The 15,523-nt window shown below is 45.2% G+C and overlaps 1 protein-coding gene across 2 annotated transcripts in view; it reads right to left on the bottom strand.

Annotated features, from left to right (window-relative positions):
• The window catches only part of LDB1 (LIM domain binding 1), a 61,534-nt gene extending 58,585 nt beyond the window's left edge, over positions 1 to 2,949 (bottom strand). The window contains exon 1 of one of the 2 annotated variants that reach the window (XM_028730529.2): positions 2,541 to 2,949. In XM_028730529.2, coding sequence (XP_028586362.1) covers positions 2,541 to 2,565 — 25 coding nt within the window. In that variant the 5' untranslated portion in view covers positions 2,566 to 2,949. The remainder of the gene's footprint in view (positions 1 to 2,540) is intronic. The other variant, XM_028730528.2, reaches the window with a different exon arrangement.
• Between the last annotated feature and the right edge of the window lie 12,574 nt (positions 2,950 to 15,523).

The following is a 15,523-nucleotide window of genomic DNA, read 5'->3' as shown; positions in this document are numbered from 1 at the left end:
AAAGCCAGGCATTATGCAGCAGCAGCAGCAGCAGACCTGTTTTTTTATAGGCAGATTGCAGGCTCCTTGGGACATGGAGTACCCTGGCTGCCCCCCACCCCACTTGTATTGGCCAGCAGACGGGAAGGGCCAATGCAGGGCTAGATAAGGAGGATTGCCTGGAGGGAGGAGAGGGAGAAGAAACCCACGCTGTGCCTGGTGCTTTAAATGTTTGGCCTGGCTTTGGAGGGAGAACACGTGACTTTCTGCTTGAGGAAGCAGCCGCTGCTCTGGCAGCTTCCAGCGGGAGATGGAGGAGGAGGTTGTGGGGGAAGGGAAGTGGAAGGGAAGGGGGGTTGTTTAGAAACAGAGATTGCTGCAAGCCAGGGAAGTAGATTCAAGCAGACAACAGGTAGGGGGTAATGAGGGAATCTGAGAGGTTAGGGTCTCAGGGATCCAATGTCAGATTAGGCGGAGGCTCCCGTGTGCTGGGAGTACAGTAATGGCCCATGCCCACTGGAGGAAATTGACCCACACTCAGGAAATCTGGGTCAGGCTGGTGTGTCACTGGGAGATGGAGCAGTTGGACATTACCTGGCCACTAGCATTACCTCAGTGTGGGGTGCAGCACCCCTCTAAGAGTGAGGTATAAATTCTCAGGCAGTCAAGCCACTTCCCTGTCAGTTATGGGAGGTCATTAGTGAAGCCTCTCTGGCAAATTAGGCCTCTGCTGTGAAGGGTTTTCCCCAAAAAACCATGGGCTGTGTGGGTGCAGCACAGCAGGCTCCCTACTGAAAGCAGCCTAACTTTTCAGTGACGCCCACACAATCTGCTTGATTGTGTCACAGGCTGCTGAAGCAGAAGAGGAGCCACGGGCAGCAATTGTTCCAAAAGGAAAGGGGCTGGAAAGGGAGTTGAGCATGGTCATGTCAAACACATCTTTGAAGAAAACCTACTGGGGAAGCTGTTTGACCCCACCCCACCACTCATGGCATTTAGAGAGATAACATTAGACAAAGAGTTCTGATAATGGAACAGACAGTCTGCAGAGAATCAGTACCCATCCTTGATGCTTTATGGAGGATGGCCATCAGCTCCCTCTTAGCAGCAGTCTTGAATACTTAATGCATTCCTCAGTTATCAGACACACCCAGTCCCAGATCTTAGCCTTCCTGACTGGCACCTGTCTTTTACCAAACACTAATGGGATGGGTCCCTGCTTGGCTTCAGATTTCATAACTATGGCAACTTATGTGCAAGTGTTTTAAAAGCTCTGGAGCAATGGTTGTGGGGCATAATACTATATTGAGGAGCACCCAGAATTTACAAAACTCTCTAGTTCTGGAGCAACTCCCAGGCTTATCAGGAAATTTTCACTCTGATAGCACAGTAAGACCCATGTTGGCACAGAGCTGAACGCCTGCCAGCTAGATCAATTTACAGTATTTATTAAACTTGTTGGCTGATCTTTTTTTAAAAAGGGAATGCAAACTCAAAGCAACTTGCAATATAATACAAAAATTAAAACCAATAAAAATCTATGTTAATGAGCCAGCTAGTTCTCCTCTTCCCCTAATCCAACTCAAAAGCACTTAGCAAAGAGGAGAGACCCAACAACCATGTAGTCTCAACAGTTTCTCCAAAAAGGGCAGTTGCAGGGCAATAGTCAGTCCGTCCCCGTCCCCCCAAAATAGCAACTTCCTTATCTTGGGCCACACAAGTCAAGCCAGAAGTGGTCACAACCACAGCAACTCTGGAGGCAATGCTTAACCTCACCAGACTGGAGTGAACCCCAATAAACCACATCCTTGAGCACTGTCAGGCTATGAATTACTGGAATTAGTGATCCTAAAAACGGAAGAGACGTTTGCACAGAACCCTGTAGAGGCGGAAGAAGCGCACACCTTCGCGCGCTGCAAAGCAACATCCCTTGAGGATATCGGCACCCCACTGCTGAATACAACCCCCACAGGACGACCCTCCGCCCCACAACCGAACACCCCTGGAGAGCAGTACCCGCGCAGCCACTGCTGTCACAGAGCACAGGTCCCTCCCACAACTATTTTTGTAATGTTGATCTAGCTATCCTAGCCCGACCCCCCCCCCATTCCCAGCATTCCTCTTAACTGCACAGTGCCCCACTCCCAGCCCCGGAGACCCTCCCCCATCACAGGAGCAACTCCGACAGGCATTCACCTCAGCGCTGGGCACACCGCGCCAGCCCCCCCCCCGCCCCCCACTCTCTGGCCAGATACCAGCTATACTAGTGGCAAGCAAAATGCCCTACCGCAAACGCGCGCGCGCGCACAGATCCCGAGCCAACGCCAGGTTCCCCCACCTCATGCTCGGCTGAAACCCCGCCATCCCCAAAACTGCTCCCCCTGCTTGGGAAGGGAAGGGAGGGAGGAGGAGGTTTCTGCGGGGTTGTTTTCCGTCTGGTTGCAGAGGGGCCCGGGCAGGGGCAGGGAGGCAGGCGCTTCCCCCAGGCTTCGAGAAGGATGTACGCCCCACCGCTCCCTCCTCTCTCCCCTCGCCCTGCTTCCCCGAGCGCTCGCACTCACCTGGGCACGCACAGCCCACTGACATCTTCACATGCCCGGCCTGGCGCAGGGGAGGTGCGACGTGCCCGCTCGGCGGGGCCCTGGCATCCGCCGCCCTGAGAGAGACCCTGGCCGAGCCCTCGGGCAAGGCCGCCCCCCGATCGCGGGGCCTCCCCGCCGGGAAGCGCAGCAGCCGCAGCAAGCGGAGCGGCGGCGGCAACAGCAGCAACAGCAGCAGCAGCCCGATCCCGCGTCTCTCGGCGAGTCCAGGGCTGGGCTACGCTGCGTTCCGGCCTCGCTGTGCGCGCAGACGAGGCGCTCCGATCGGCTCCGAATCCCGATCCCGGGGGCTGATTAATATGCTAATTGCGCGGCGGAGGGGGAGGAGAGCGAGCGCGAGCTTGTCAAAGTGACCTGAGCCGAGCGCCGAGCCGCGACAGGGAGGGGAGGGGCAGGCGGGCGGGGGGGAGGGGCAGCCATGTGACGCAGATGGGGAAAAACACACCAATCTCTGCCACAGCAGCCACCCTGGGCGGGCTCGCGCGGGGAGGGGAGGGGAGCCGAGGCAGGCGCGCGCACTAGCCTGCGCGCTCGCCTCTCTCTGTGTATTCTCGTGTGGTGGCATGTGCTGGCATGTTTTGCAAGCGTGCATATACATGTGTGCGCGCCGGGGGTGCAAAAGCACGGGATCACGTGCGTTGCGTGCATCTTGCTTAGGCGCGAACTTGTGGCTGGGGCTGAATCGTTCCAAAATCAGAAGGATCCTCAATTCCCTCTCTCCCCTTGCACCGAGGCAGGATTCGTTCCCCGACCAAATCCCTGCTGCAGATGACCCAGCCTCTTGCACCGATCCTCCCCACGTTTCCCGATTTCTCAAACCATTTGTCTCCATTGCCCTGCCCTGGATGCCCTGTGTAGTTTCCCTTGCTGCAAAGCCTGCCTGCCACCTACCCTGCAAGGCCTGCTAATGAGGTGTGTGGGGACCGGCCACGATGACTCAGTGGCGAAGAAGGAAAGGCACTCTGCAATGCTCGGCGGCGACACTTTTCTTGTATCGTTACTTTACATTTCCCAGGACTCACTAAGCCCTGGTTGCTGCAAATACGTTTCAGAGCTGAGCCCGGGTTAGATCTGCCACATCAAAAAACCAAACCAAGCAACACAAAATAACCTCCCTCCCCTCCCCTTACCTGTATTCCAGAGTAATTATTCCTGGATGGAAAATGCAACCTAAATGGTTCAACCCACAAGTTATAAGCATGGCATCTTGTTCTTTATTATCAAAGAAAAACCACATCCTCCTACTTTAAAAGCAATCTTTGTGAAAAATTAAAATTAAAAAATTCCAGAGGCAATTGCTCAGGAGTAGCACTCATTGTCGGAAACCTCCATATATTTTTCCCAGTACAAGATAAATATAAGATGTCCCTTCAAAATTCCTATATATCTATCATGTTTCTGATGCTCTTTCCTGAATCTTCCATTTTTTCCTTTGCATCATATTCAGCATTAAGCAGTCAAATTTTTACATATTTCTCTCTGCTGAGACCTAATCAGTGTTAAGCAGAGCAGGACTAATACTGTGTCTTGGCTATAATGTTTCTACTAAGGCAACACAAAATGGCTTTCGCCTTTTTATGACAGTGCCTCCTATAATGTACACTAGTTTGTGATCTACTGTAATGCCTGTATTCTTTATCTGCAAAGCTATAGCCTAGACAGTCTTTTCCTATATTGTATTTATACTGTATTCTTGTTGAATTTCCTACTGCAGTTTACAATCCAGCTCTTCAAATTATTTGCCTCATTTATAACCCATTTTCCTTCACGGACAAAGCAGCATACATTGTATCCTCACAACAACCCTGGGAGGTAGGTTAGACTGAAATAGCCCTATATTCTCAGTGGGCTTCACAGCTGAGTGAAGATTTCAACATGAGTCTCTCCATAAATAAATAAATTTTATTTGTATCCCGCTCTCCCCAGCCAAAGCCAGGCTCAGAGCGGCTAACATCATATAAATAAGACAATATACATAATATAACATACAATATGCAAATAAAATAACGTTCAACATTCATTAAAACAATATAGAATAATATTGAATATCAGCATTTCAAAATTAAACAGAAATCTACTCAACAGTTACAATAAGTAATTTCTAAACTCCAATCAATAAAACAACAGCAAACCACAGTGCACAACATAATACAATACCAAATGATAAGCAGAGACTGGAGGGTGGAGCAAGGCAGGTGGAAGGAGGCCTTCCCTGATGAAGTCTCTCCCCTCACAGTTCTTCCTCCAGGCATAGCTTCCTTATGAGGAGACCCAGGGCCAGGAGGTGGGGCAAGGCAGGTGGAAGGAGGCCTTGCCTGATGAAGTCTATCCCCTCCCCTCCAGTTCTAATCAAAGTGACCACTATACTATGCTGACTCTCATACAGTTATAAATAATAAGTTCAGTTTTAATTTATTTTCATATATATTAATTTGATTTTCATATTGGTTACCTGAAGAATTAGACTTATATTTGCAGCCTCAACCTCTTACGACTTTTGGTCCTCTGCATAATTTATATGAGTACCGTTATCACAGCTTAAATGGATTAAAAGAAACAGACCACAAAAAACAGAGAGCAGAATTTGAGCTCCAATATCTTTCTAAACGCAATGACTCTGTCTTGGAACAATTAAGTTAAAAATAAATAATAGCAATTAATGGACCTAGCTTAACCATGTTCATGAATTTTAGTGGAACTATTCTGAGTAAAAAAGGACGCGGGTGGCGCTGTGGGTTAAACCACAGAGCCTAGGACTTGCCAATCAGAAGGTCGGCGGTTCAAATCCCCGCAACGGGGTGCAGCTCCCGCTGCTCGGTCCCTGCTCCTGCCAACCTAGCAGTTCGAAAGCACGTCAAAGTGCAAGTAGATAAATAGGTACTGACTAAGCCACTTCTGGCAAACCAGAGCAGTGCATGGAAATGCTGTTTACCTTCCCGCCGGACTTGCACTTTGATGTGCTTTCAAACTGCTAGGTGGGCAGGAGCAGGGACCGAACAACGGGAGCTCACCCCGTCGTGGGGATTCGAACCACCGACCTTCCGATCGGCAAGCCCTAGGCTCAGCGGTTTAGACCACAGCGCCACCAGCAATTTATCTTTAGAAATTAAGCCTGTTAAACCACTTCTGACCATGTCAAGACTGCACATAGATAATACACAATAACACAATCAATATTAACTCCCTGCTGGATACTGTACTTTGAAGTCTGCTTTTAAGATACAGGAAAGCAGAGCCTGCCTCAGCTTGCTTGTATGCACTGAGTACCTTATATTAGGCCACAAACAGAATGTGCTCATTTGGTCATCTCCACACTGCTCCCCACAGCCCAATTCCAGCAATGTGTCAATGTGTACTAGGGTAAAAAAACAGGTTATTTTTAATTAGTACATGACAGTATTTCTCCTTAGCTGTACTTTTAAAATACAGAATTATAAATTTTGACAGCACCTCTTTATTCATATTGGTGTTGTCTGCATTACCAGATTTTTGTAGCTTTTTTTTTTTTTTGTTTTGCTTTTTTCTCTAGTTTCACTGGAATAAATATCAACAACCTCAGATATGCAGATGACACAACCTTGATGGCAGAAAGTGAGGAGGAACTAAACAACCTTTTAATGAGGGTGAAAGAGGAGAGCGCAAAATATGGTCTGAAGCTCAACATCAAAAAAACGAAGATCATGGCCACTGGTCCCATCACCTCCTGGTAAATAGAAGGGGAAGAAATGGAGGCATTGAGAGATTTTACTTTCTTGGGCTCCATGATCACTGCAGATGGTGACAGCAGCCACGAAATTAAAAGACGCCTGCTTCTTGGGAGAAGGGCAATGACAGGCCTAGACAGCATCTTGAGAAGTAGAGACGTCACCTTGCCAACAAAGGTCCGTATAGTTAAAGCCATGGTTTTCCCAGTAGTGATGTATGGAAGTGAGAGCTGGACCATAAAGAAGGCTGATCGCCGAAGAATTGATGCTTTTGAATTATGGAGCTGAAGAAGACTCTTGAGAGTCCCATGGACTGCAAGAAGATCAAACGCATCCATTCTTAAGGAAATCAGCCCTGAGTGCTCACTGGAAGGACAGATCGTGAAGCTGAGGCTCCAGTACTGTGGCCACCTCATGAGAAGAGAAGACTCCCTGGAGAAGACACTGATGCTGGGAAAGATGGAGGGCACGAGGAGGAGGGGACGACAGAGGACAAGATGGTTGGATAGTGTTTTCGAGGTTACCAGCATGAGTTTGACCAAACTGCGGGAGGTAGTGGAGGACAGAGGTGCCTGGCGTGTTCTGGTCCATGGGGTCACAAAGAGTCGGACACGACTAAATGACTAAACAACAACAACAACTACCGTAGTTTCACCATAGGTTTTCCTGCTCCTTTCTTTTCATTCATGCCACTTTAGAAGGAACTCTATAAAAACCTAGCTTATTCCCCCCCCCCCCAGCTTTATATAAAAATTAAATATCTACTCTTTGATTAATTATTAAGTTGAACTGATGGTGCACCTATGTGTGATGGCAGAATTCTAAAATTTCCTGCTTAGGAAGATGTCATGCAACCAGTGAAGAAGAAAAAACTAGGTGAATTCCAAGTACTGCATATTCATGGTGTTCACCGATATCTCTTGACACAGTTTATCCCCCAAAGGTAGGGTGGAATAGTTTTGTGTGATTGCTATAAAGGAGTGGGTGGGAATAATGTTTTACATTATTTTTATTCACCATACTGTACTTTCCACAAACTTACCATTTATTTTAATAACTTCCCAGCAATGGGAACCATGAGAACAAGCAAGTGTAGTGGTTAGAGGTGTGTTGCCAACACTTGGCCCATGGGCACACATGTGCCTGCAGATTACATCCCCAGTTATCCAGGGATAACCAATATCTATTTTATTGGGGAGCACAACATTCTATTATAGAAAAATCTGGGGTTGCCTTTAGCAGCTCAACTCTCCATCAAGGGACTCCACTTGTCCCCTAAGTCCATTATCAATCAGAGAAGAATGGATGGAGGCAGGAGGCAGTGAAAGCAAGGCAGATCTTTATTTACCTGTTGCAACAGAATTCTTCGCCCCCTTTGGTAGGTGGTGAGGACCCAGAACGAAGGTGTCCAATAACTTTTAAAGGCTTTAGAAACTGCCCGGCCCCTTAGCCATGGGGCACCCAAAAAGCTTCATACACTTGCCACCAAAAGAGGAGGTCCACAACAGAAATTTGAGAGTGTGACTTGTCTCCTGTCTGTCAAGATACCTGATAATATTTTTCTGATTGCATTACCTGGCCAGCCTGGGTGAAATATACGGTACTCAGAGTCGAGAGTGGATTTCATGCTCTTTATTCAGCTCATAGTGGTGAGGAGGGAATGAATGTCCCCTCAAGGTATCTGCTTTATATACATTATTTACACAATGGGCTGCACGTGATTGGCTAATTCCGGAATTCTCCTGTAGGCCAATCAGGTTGTGGATTCACTTCTATCTAGAGCTGGATTGGGTGGCTCCTGCTGACCAATCATACTGCTGCATTGTTCTAGGACCAATCAGACTGCTGCATTCTATTGTTCTAGGACCAATCAGACTGCTGCATTTTGGATCCTATTGTTCTAGGACCAATCAGACTGCTGCAGTTTGGATCCTATTCAACTCAGTACATAACACTGGGGCATTCTTTTGAGATGGTAAATACCTTAGTTCCTGAATCCAGGTCACAGACCTACCCTATTCATATACATAATATGATTTAAAGGATTTGTAAGTGAAAAGAACTATTGGGGGAGATTTTCCCCCCCCAAATATACTTCCTTCTGCTGAGGAAATATTTGGGGTCATTAGGAAAAACAACATGGCTTTGGGATTGTCCAGTGTGCTAAAGTAAAGTGCCTACTTTTTCAGGGAAATATTTCCTAATTTTGAAGGGTGAAGGATTGGTTTTCTGTGGAATATGGCCCACTATGTGTGTACACCTTAAAATTATTGTAACAATTCTCCAGAGGGTTGGGACAATCTGATCTCTTAACAGATGGCCAAGCTCTTTAATAAATTAGCTTTTACCTAGCAGCAAGGACTTCACAGATATGGAGCACATAAAAAGACTTCACAGATATGTAGTTGGGGAAGGGATATGAGGAGCAAACCTGCTTCCTGAAAACCTCTTACAAGAGGCAGGCTGTTAGCGAAATGTGCATTCAGATTGATTTATTCTTTTTATTGCAAGAGAATGACATTAAACAAAACTAGAGGAGATAGGGTGGGGATAAGTGGTCACTTAATTATCACCAAAAAGAGAGCAAAGGGTGGTGCAGATTTATTTAAAATTTTCACATGTGTTGATCAGAATGAGGCAAAAGCTGAGGATGGAACAGAAGAGACCCTGGCTTTCAATAAGTTGGTGCTCTGAAAGACACTGACCCTCTATCCTAAAAGCAATTTGTATTTCAATAAGTATTGATGATAATGCTGGTAGTGGTAATTCCTACTAGAAGCCTTCCAAAGGATATTAGATAGCCTGTTCCTAGATGTTGAATCTAAAAGAACAAAGAGAAAGGAAGTAATACCAAAAGGATACAGAACGCATTCACACAAAGGAGGGAGCACTTACTAATAAAATCTGATAATGACAAGAAACTTCACATTCTGATGCTCATTCTAGCCAGTGCAAATGGAACAGAGTTGTCACATATTTCTGTCAATACAAATAGATGAAGTATAATTAAAAGCCTTTAAAATGTACAGTCTGACATCAATAACACAGTACCACTAAACTGTAGCAGGCAACGGAGCTAAGAGGTGAAACTTGAATATGTATCCAAAACAGAAACTTTAAAATAATAGCCACATTCCTCAATAGATGTAGTGTCTTCCAGTTAGGGAGTTGCAACTTTCTTTAGTATCATTCCTTTTCAATGTAATTTCCTGAAAATATTAAGAACAATTTAAGATGTCTTACAGAAATTAATGAGGCTACTGATGCAGGAACCAAGTCTTTGGGCTCGTGGCTTTTGGTTTCAGACTCCGAAATTTAGGGCAGTGCCAGCATCCTTGCCTTGAACATGTGTGTGCAATAGAAAATAGTATTTTAATACTAGTATTCTTAAAGAAGGAGGCTAGGGGGAAATCTACTGAGGCTGGCAGGCAGGGAGGGCAGGAGAGGATGCCAGGAGCCATATGAAGAGAGAGGGTCAGGAAGGCATCTATGGAGAAATCACTTAAGAGACCTTCTAGATTCCATATAGCCACCCAAAGAGTTTGTGATAAAATCTGGATCTTGGTACATTCCAGGAGAACTGCTCCCATTCTCCTGAATAACATACGGTGCTGTTTTTTTTACTTACCAGGTCAAACTTTGGAGAGACTGGTAGCTTATTTGTAAAGAGGATCACTGTGATTCTCTTTCAGTCTACTTTTGACTTCAATCACCCCTCCCCAAACCATGTGTTTTACCGTAATTAGAAGGAAAGCTTATGTTAACCATGTTGTCCTGATTAACTAGTTTGTAGAACCATTCCCTTGGTGCTGGACACAGCTCCAGTCCCTAGTGAGGGGAAATTAATCAGGTCCAGGGATGGGAAGTTGGCTGGGATGTTTTCCCCACTTGAGGCAAAACTGAAAATGCTGCTCCCACCTCACTCCTCATCTGCAGCATGACTGGGGTGACTGGAGGTGGTCTGGGAAAGCCCTGGTTCGCTGAATGAGGGGAAAGGGGTGGAGTGGGTATGGGCGCAGCAGGCTGGCAGTGACAGGTAGAATCATAGAACTGTAGAGTTGGGACTCTGAGGGTCATCTAGTCCAAACCCCTGAAACGTAGGAATCTCAACCAAATAATTGATAACACTCCTTTCTTTCATTCATCGTATTATGCCCAGCTGTAGCACTAAGCTAACTGTATGCTTCATCCCACACACCCCAACCCACCACTGTCTTACAATCCAGTGTCATCCCAAGGTCATTGAGGCTATTTCACATTGTCCATGTCAAGGACATGTTGAAAGTTAAATCCCTGTTTCTGTCTTTGTGTGATGTTACTTGGGGTTAAGGGAAGAAGAAGGTTTTATTCAGGGCTTTTTTTATACGGGAACCTGCTGTGTCTAAACATCTCACATGCACACACCTCTCAAGAGTGAATTCCCAAATTCATCATAAGGCAATAGAAGCCTTGTAGGCAAGTATTTTCCATGGTGAACAGTATATGACAGAACATGGAATAAGGGCATTTTCGTAGCTGGGTCATTTCGGGATAATCTTCTCTAAATCTTGCAAAGTCATCATGCCATCACAAGGCATCCGGCTCCCTACAGTGGCTTTGTGCCCTCTAAGATTCTGCTCCTGGTGCCCCAATGCCAATCAACAGTTCCTCAGTCCTATAGCCATGTCTGGGCAGAAAGTGCAAATGTGCCACTCATAGGCTGAATTATGAAAAAACATCTGAAGCATGTGGATAGCTGGCATTCTGCCCAAGCAGCAGCTGCCTAAGGTGAGCTGCATCCTGTTCACCCAGGCATTTTAGGGCTGAAAAAAGCTGTTCTACTTGTGCTCTGGAGCTTCCTTTAGAAGCAAGTGCAAAATTTTACAACCAGAGTCTTTACCTACGGTGTATGATACACAGGGACTGTTTTGCACTTCTGCTGCAAACTAATTGCAGGAGAGTTATTCTGAACACATGCACCAATCCACTCTCTTGCATGTTGGATAATTCACACCATATATCAATAGTTTTCAACCAGTGTGCTGTGGCACCCTGGGGTGCCTTGAATGATGGTCAGGGGTGTCCGGGCAACACTGGCCTCTATCCCTCTTTCCTTCACTTCCTCCGCTGATGCCCTCTCACATCTCTGCCTCCTGTTTGTGCGGCTCTTTGTTGCAGCAGAACCACCCCTGAAACAGCGTTATCTCTGGTGCCTGCCAGTCTTCCCAATTTTGAGCCACAGAGTGTGATTACTGTGGAAAGAATTTGGCTTCTACGCCACCTGTTTGTTACCCAGGTGAGGGAACACCTTTTAAATAAAACACAGAACCAAAAGAATTACAGCAAGTGTCAGCATATTCAGTTAGGGACCTGGTTTATTTACTATTGCAATAGCACAGTCTTGCCAATCAGTTACTCAGCAGAACCAGTTCAAAAAGGCTGCTCAAAGACAAATCAGAACAAAACTTATATACAGTAGTTCAAACACAGCAAACAAAGCATCATACAACATCAAGCAGTCTTCTGCATACATCAAGAAAGTTTACAGGTCATGAGAAATAAAACACACATGGCTCCACACAGGTAACTTCACCTCCACAACTACCTTTGGGTGCTCCTAACTGCTCAGGCCATTTGGGTCTCAAATGCTACTTTATCACTGTTTCCTTAGCAACCCAGCCTTTGACAGGGTTGTTGACATTCCTGTCCCTATCCGTTCCTTGAAACCCCTAAGGAGATGTTGGGGCTAACTCACAACAGGCATAGGAAAACATCCTGCCTTTTGTGCCACTTTCAGGGTCAGATAGGAGAGATGGAATGCAGCGGAGGAGGGAGGCATGAGAGTCACAAAATGCTGGCATGCAGGAATCATTCATGGATGCATCCGAGCCAAAGGTTAAATGCAATTAATATTGAAACATTTTTTTAAAAACAGAAACCTACACCCTGGGTCTCTAATTCATACATCATTACTGAGGCCAATCTCCAGGCTTAGGCAGGTTTACATGTACGGGTAATTCATTCATCTTGTTATAGAAAAAAAATGGGGTTGGCTTTTTCAGCCCAACTCTCCATCAAGGGATTCAGTATCCCCTACTTATGTTATCCGTGAGAGAAAATTGAATGGAGAAAGGAACCAGCAGAAGGAAAACAAGGAAGATCTTCAGATAACTGATAATGTTTCACTGATTGCCTTACCTGGCCAGCCTGGGCCATTCTTTTGAGATGCTAAATACCTTATTTCTTGAATCCAGGTCACAGGCCTACCCTATTCAAATACAAAATATGCCCTTAAAACAAAATTAGAAAGGTTTGAACTATTGGGGGAGGTTTTTCCAAGATGCTTCCTTCTGCAGAGCAAATATTTGGGGTCATTAAGTGTCCAGATGGCTTCAGGATTGCTCTCCCATACTATTTCAGACATGTATTTATATATGTGCGTTTACCTTGTGCACTTATGAACATTCATTTTATTTATGATACCTTACAGAATTCTTATAACAATATAATCTGATCTCAAACCTTTTACTGCTGTAAAAATCAAGACCAGCAGTTTTTTAAAAAAACTTTTATTTTGCTTTAAACAGGTACATATAAATATAGACAACCAAAATTACAAAGGAAATTTCCTTAATAGTAATGAAAAAAAAACTTTTTTAAAAACTACAAAAAATAATGAAGTACATGAGACAGAACATAAGCAACTATGGGAAAGATAAAAGAAAAGAAAAAAGAAAAATAGAAAAAAATAAAAAATAAAAAAGGAAGATGAGCCAAAGCAGGAAAGCTCATCTATTGTACACTTCCGTCAAGCTCACAACAGATCATTATTCTTATCAATTATCTCTATCTGCATTCCAAAGGAATCCCTCATCTTGGTATCAGGGAGCATTTCTCTATGAGGTATCATTCTAAACATAGCCAGATCTTTCTTGTTGAGCCCTTGTCCCCTAAATAATGATTTAAACATTCCCATTCTTCTTTCACCAATTTTTAAGGTTTATCTCTTATTGCATCTGTCAGCTTTGCAAGCTCCAAGTACTCACACAATTTGACTACCCATTCCTCTTTAGAAGACCAGCAGTTTAAATGGGAGCCCACCAACAACTTGGTAACCAATACAATTGATTTAGGAATGGGGTAAAGCAAAGCAGGCCATCTTGTTTCTTCTAGTATCTTGCTGGCTGATTTTTAACAAAAAAAATTACTTATTGTTTTAAAAAAATATGAAATGAAGTTTCTGAACTTTCTTTAATGGTATCTCCCATCAGGCAGCATTACAATACTCTACCCTAGATTTTAAACAGTGTGTGTGTGTAACTGAGCCTATGTCTGCTTTATGCACACAAACATATAGAATAGTGCTGTTGTATGTGGCCTCACTCTGGCACTGGACTGGACTTTTATCTGCAGCCAGCTGGGACGTGGGTGGCACTGTGGTCTAAACCACTGAGCCTCTTGGGCCTGCCAATCAAAGGTCGGTGGTTGGCATCCCCATGACGGGGTGAGCTCCTGTTGCTTGGTCCCAGCTCCTGCCAACCTAGCAGTTCGAAAGCAGGCGGGAAGGTAGACGGCATTTCTGTGCGCTGCTCTGGTTTCGGTGTTCTGTTGTGCCAGAAGCAGCTTAGTCATGCTGGCCACATGACCTGGAAAAACTGCGGACAAATGCCGGCTCCCGCACCTGTAAAGCGAGATGACCGCTGCAACCCCAGAGTCATCTGCAACTGGACTTAACTGTCAGGGGTCCTTTACCTTTAACTGTAATGTGTTCTGCATGAGGCTTTCTTTAAAGATGGTCCAGAAGTTTCAGCTGTTGCAGAATACAGCCACCAAATTGCTTGCAGGGACAAGGTGGTTGGAAATCCAAATCCTGTATCAGTTGCACTAGTTGCCAGTGTGTTTCCAGGCCCAATTTAAAGGGCTGGTGATTGCCTTTAAAGTGGCATAAACCTTGCAAAAAGTATATCTGAAGGACTGCCTGAACCTCTATGACCTGTCCAGGTCCTAGGAAAGAGTGCAGAGGTCCTGCTCAAGAGGCCCATCCTTAACATTTATCAGCTTAGCAGGCACAAGCGATAAGGGCTCTTCTGTGTCATCCCATCCTTATGAAATGCCTGGCTGTGACAAACCTCGGGTTCCCTCCCTCATGCTGAATCAGACCTTAGGTCTGTGTTGAACCAAAGGCGAACTGGTAGTCAAGATAACCCCACAATTAAGTGGCAGTTGTTGTAGCAATGAGCTCATATATTCACATGCTTTGATATAAGCTAATTGGCTTGCTTTGGTGTTATCTTTATCTGTGGGTTTCGGGTGTTGGGCTCTGAGCCCAGAACAGGAACTATCTGTATGACTTGGGTCTTTGCCACCTATGCCCTCATCTGGTCAGGTGAAGCGATGTGAAGTCCTGGCTAAAATGATGTATGCTGCTTTGTGTATAAAAAATACATGAATGTTTGCTTGGGCACAGATAAGCAATCTCTTTGCTGTGGTGTCCATCCTGCGTCTGTAGAAGCTGGGAGACCTTGCAGGCTGATTTTCTGTAAGTCTACACCTTTCTCTTTAATATGTCCCTAGAACTGATCACTCTGGCATTTTTTGACATCTTTCTTTAATATCCCTGCACCCAACCACTCCCACAAGCCCTCCATTGGGCCTATGGACCAGAATAAGGTCCATCTAGCTCAGTAATGTCTACCACTGACTGGCAGCAGCACTTCAGAGTCTCAGGCAGGAGACATTTGCAGCCCTACCAGATGTCCAAAATTAAATTTGGGACCTTCTGCATACAGAATAGATGGCTCCCTGTATTTTATAAGCTCTTGTGTTGATATATATTTTAATTTTCATTTGGTAATTCAATGAAATGTTTATGCTTCTGCTGCTGCTGCTTAAAGTTAATGGCATTTTATTGCTCCATAGCTTTAATGCACACCCCCTTGAGAGGACAGACGGAAGGATTAGCTACGTTTAGAATTGGAATCTTCCACTGAAAATATTTTAAGATTTATACGTGCTGAACTCAATTGATGTTACACTTTTGCACTCTTTGATGCTCTTGTTGTTACTGCTATTATACTGTTAATATTTATGAAATATATGAACTGCAAAAAATGATAATAAACAAACAAGTTAATCCTCTGAGCTCAAGCGGCTGCAGCTGGACTGGGTGGTTCTAAGAGTGCCGGCTGCTCAGCCCGTTCGCCCCTTGAGCCACGGCCTCTTGTCTGCTTCCTTCTTGGCAGAGCTGCAGCTAAGCTTGAC

Source organism: Podarcis muralis, chromosome 6 (assembly GCF_964188315.1).
Source record: "Podarcis muralis chromosome 6, rPodMur119.hap1.1, whole genome shotgun sequence".
Lineage (NCBI taxonomy): Eukaryota > Metazoa > Chordata > Lepidosauria > Squamata > Lacertidae > Podarcis > Podarcis muralis.
The sequence above is the reverse complement of the archived record's forward strand: the minus strand, read 5'-3'. Positions and strand labels throughout refer to the sequence as shown.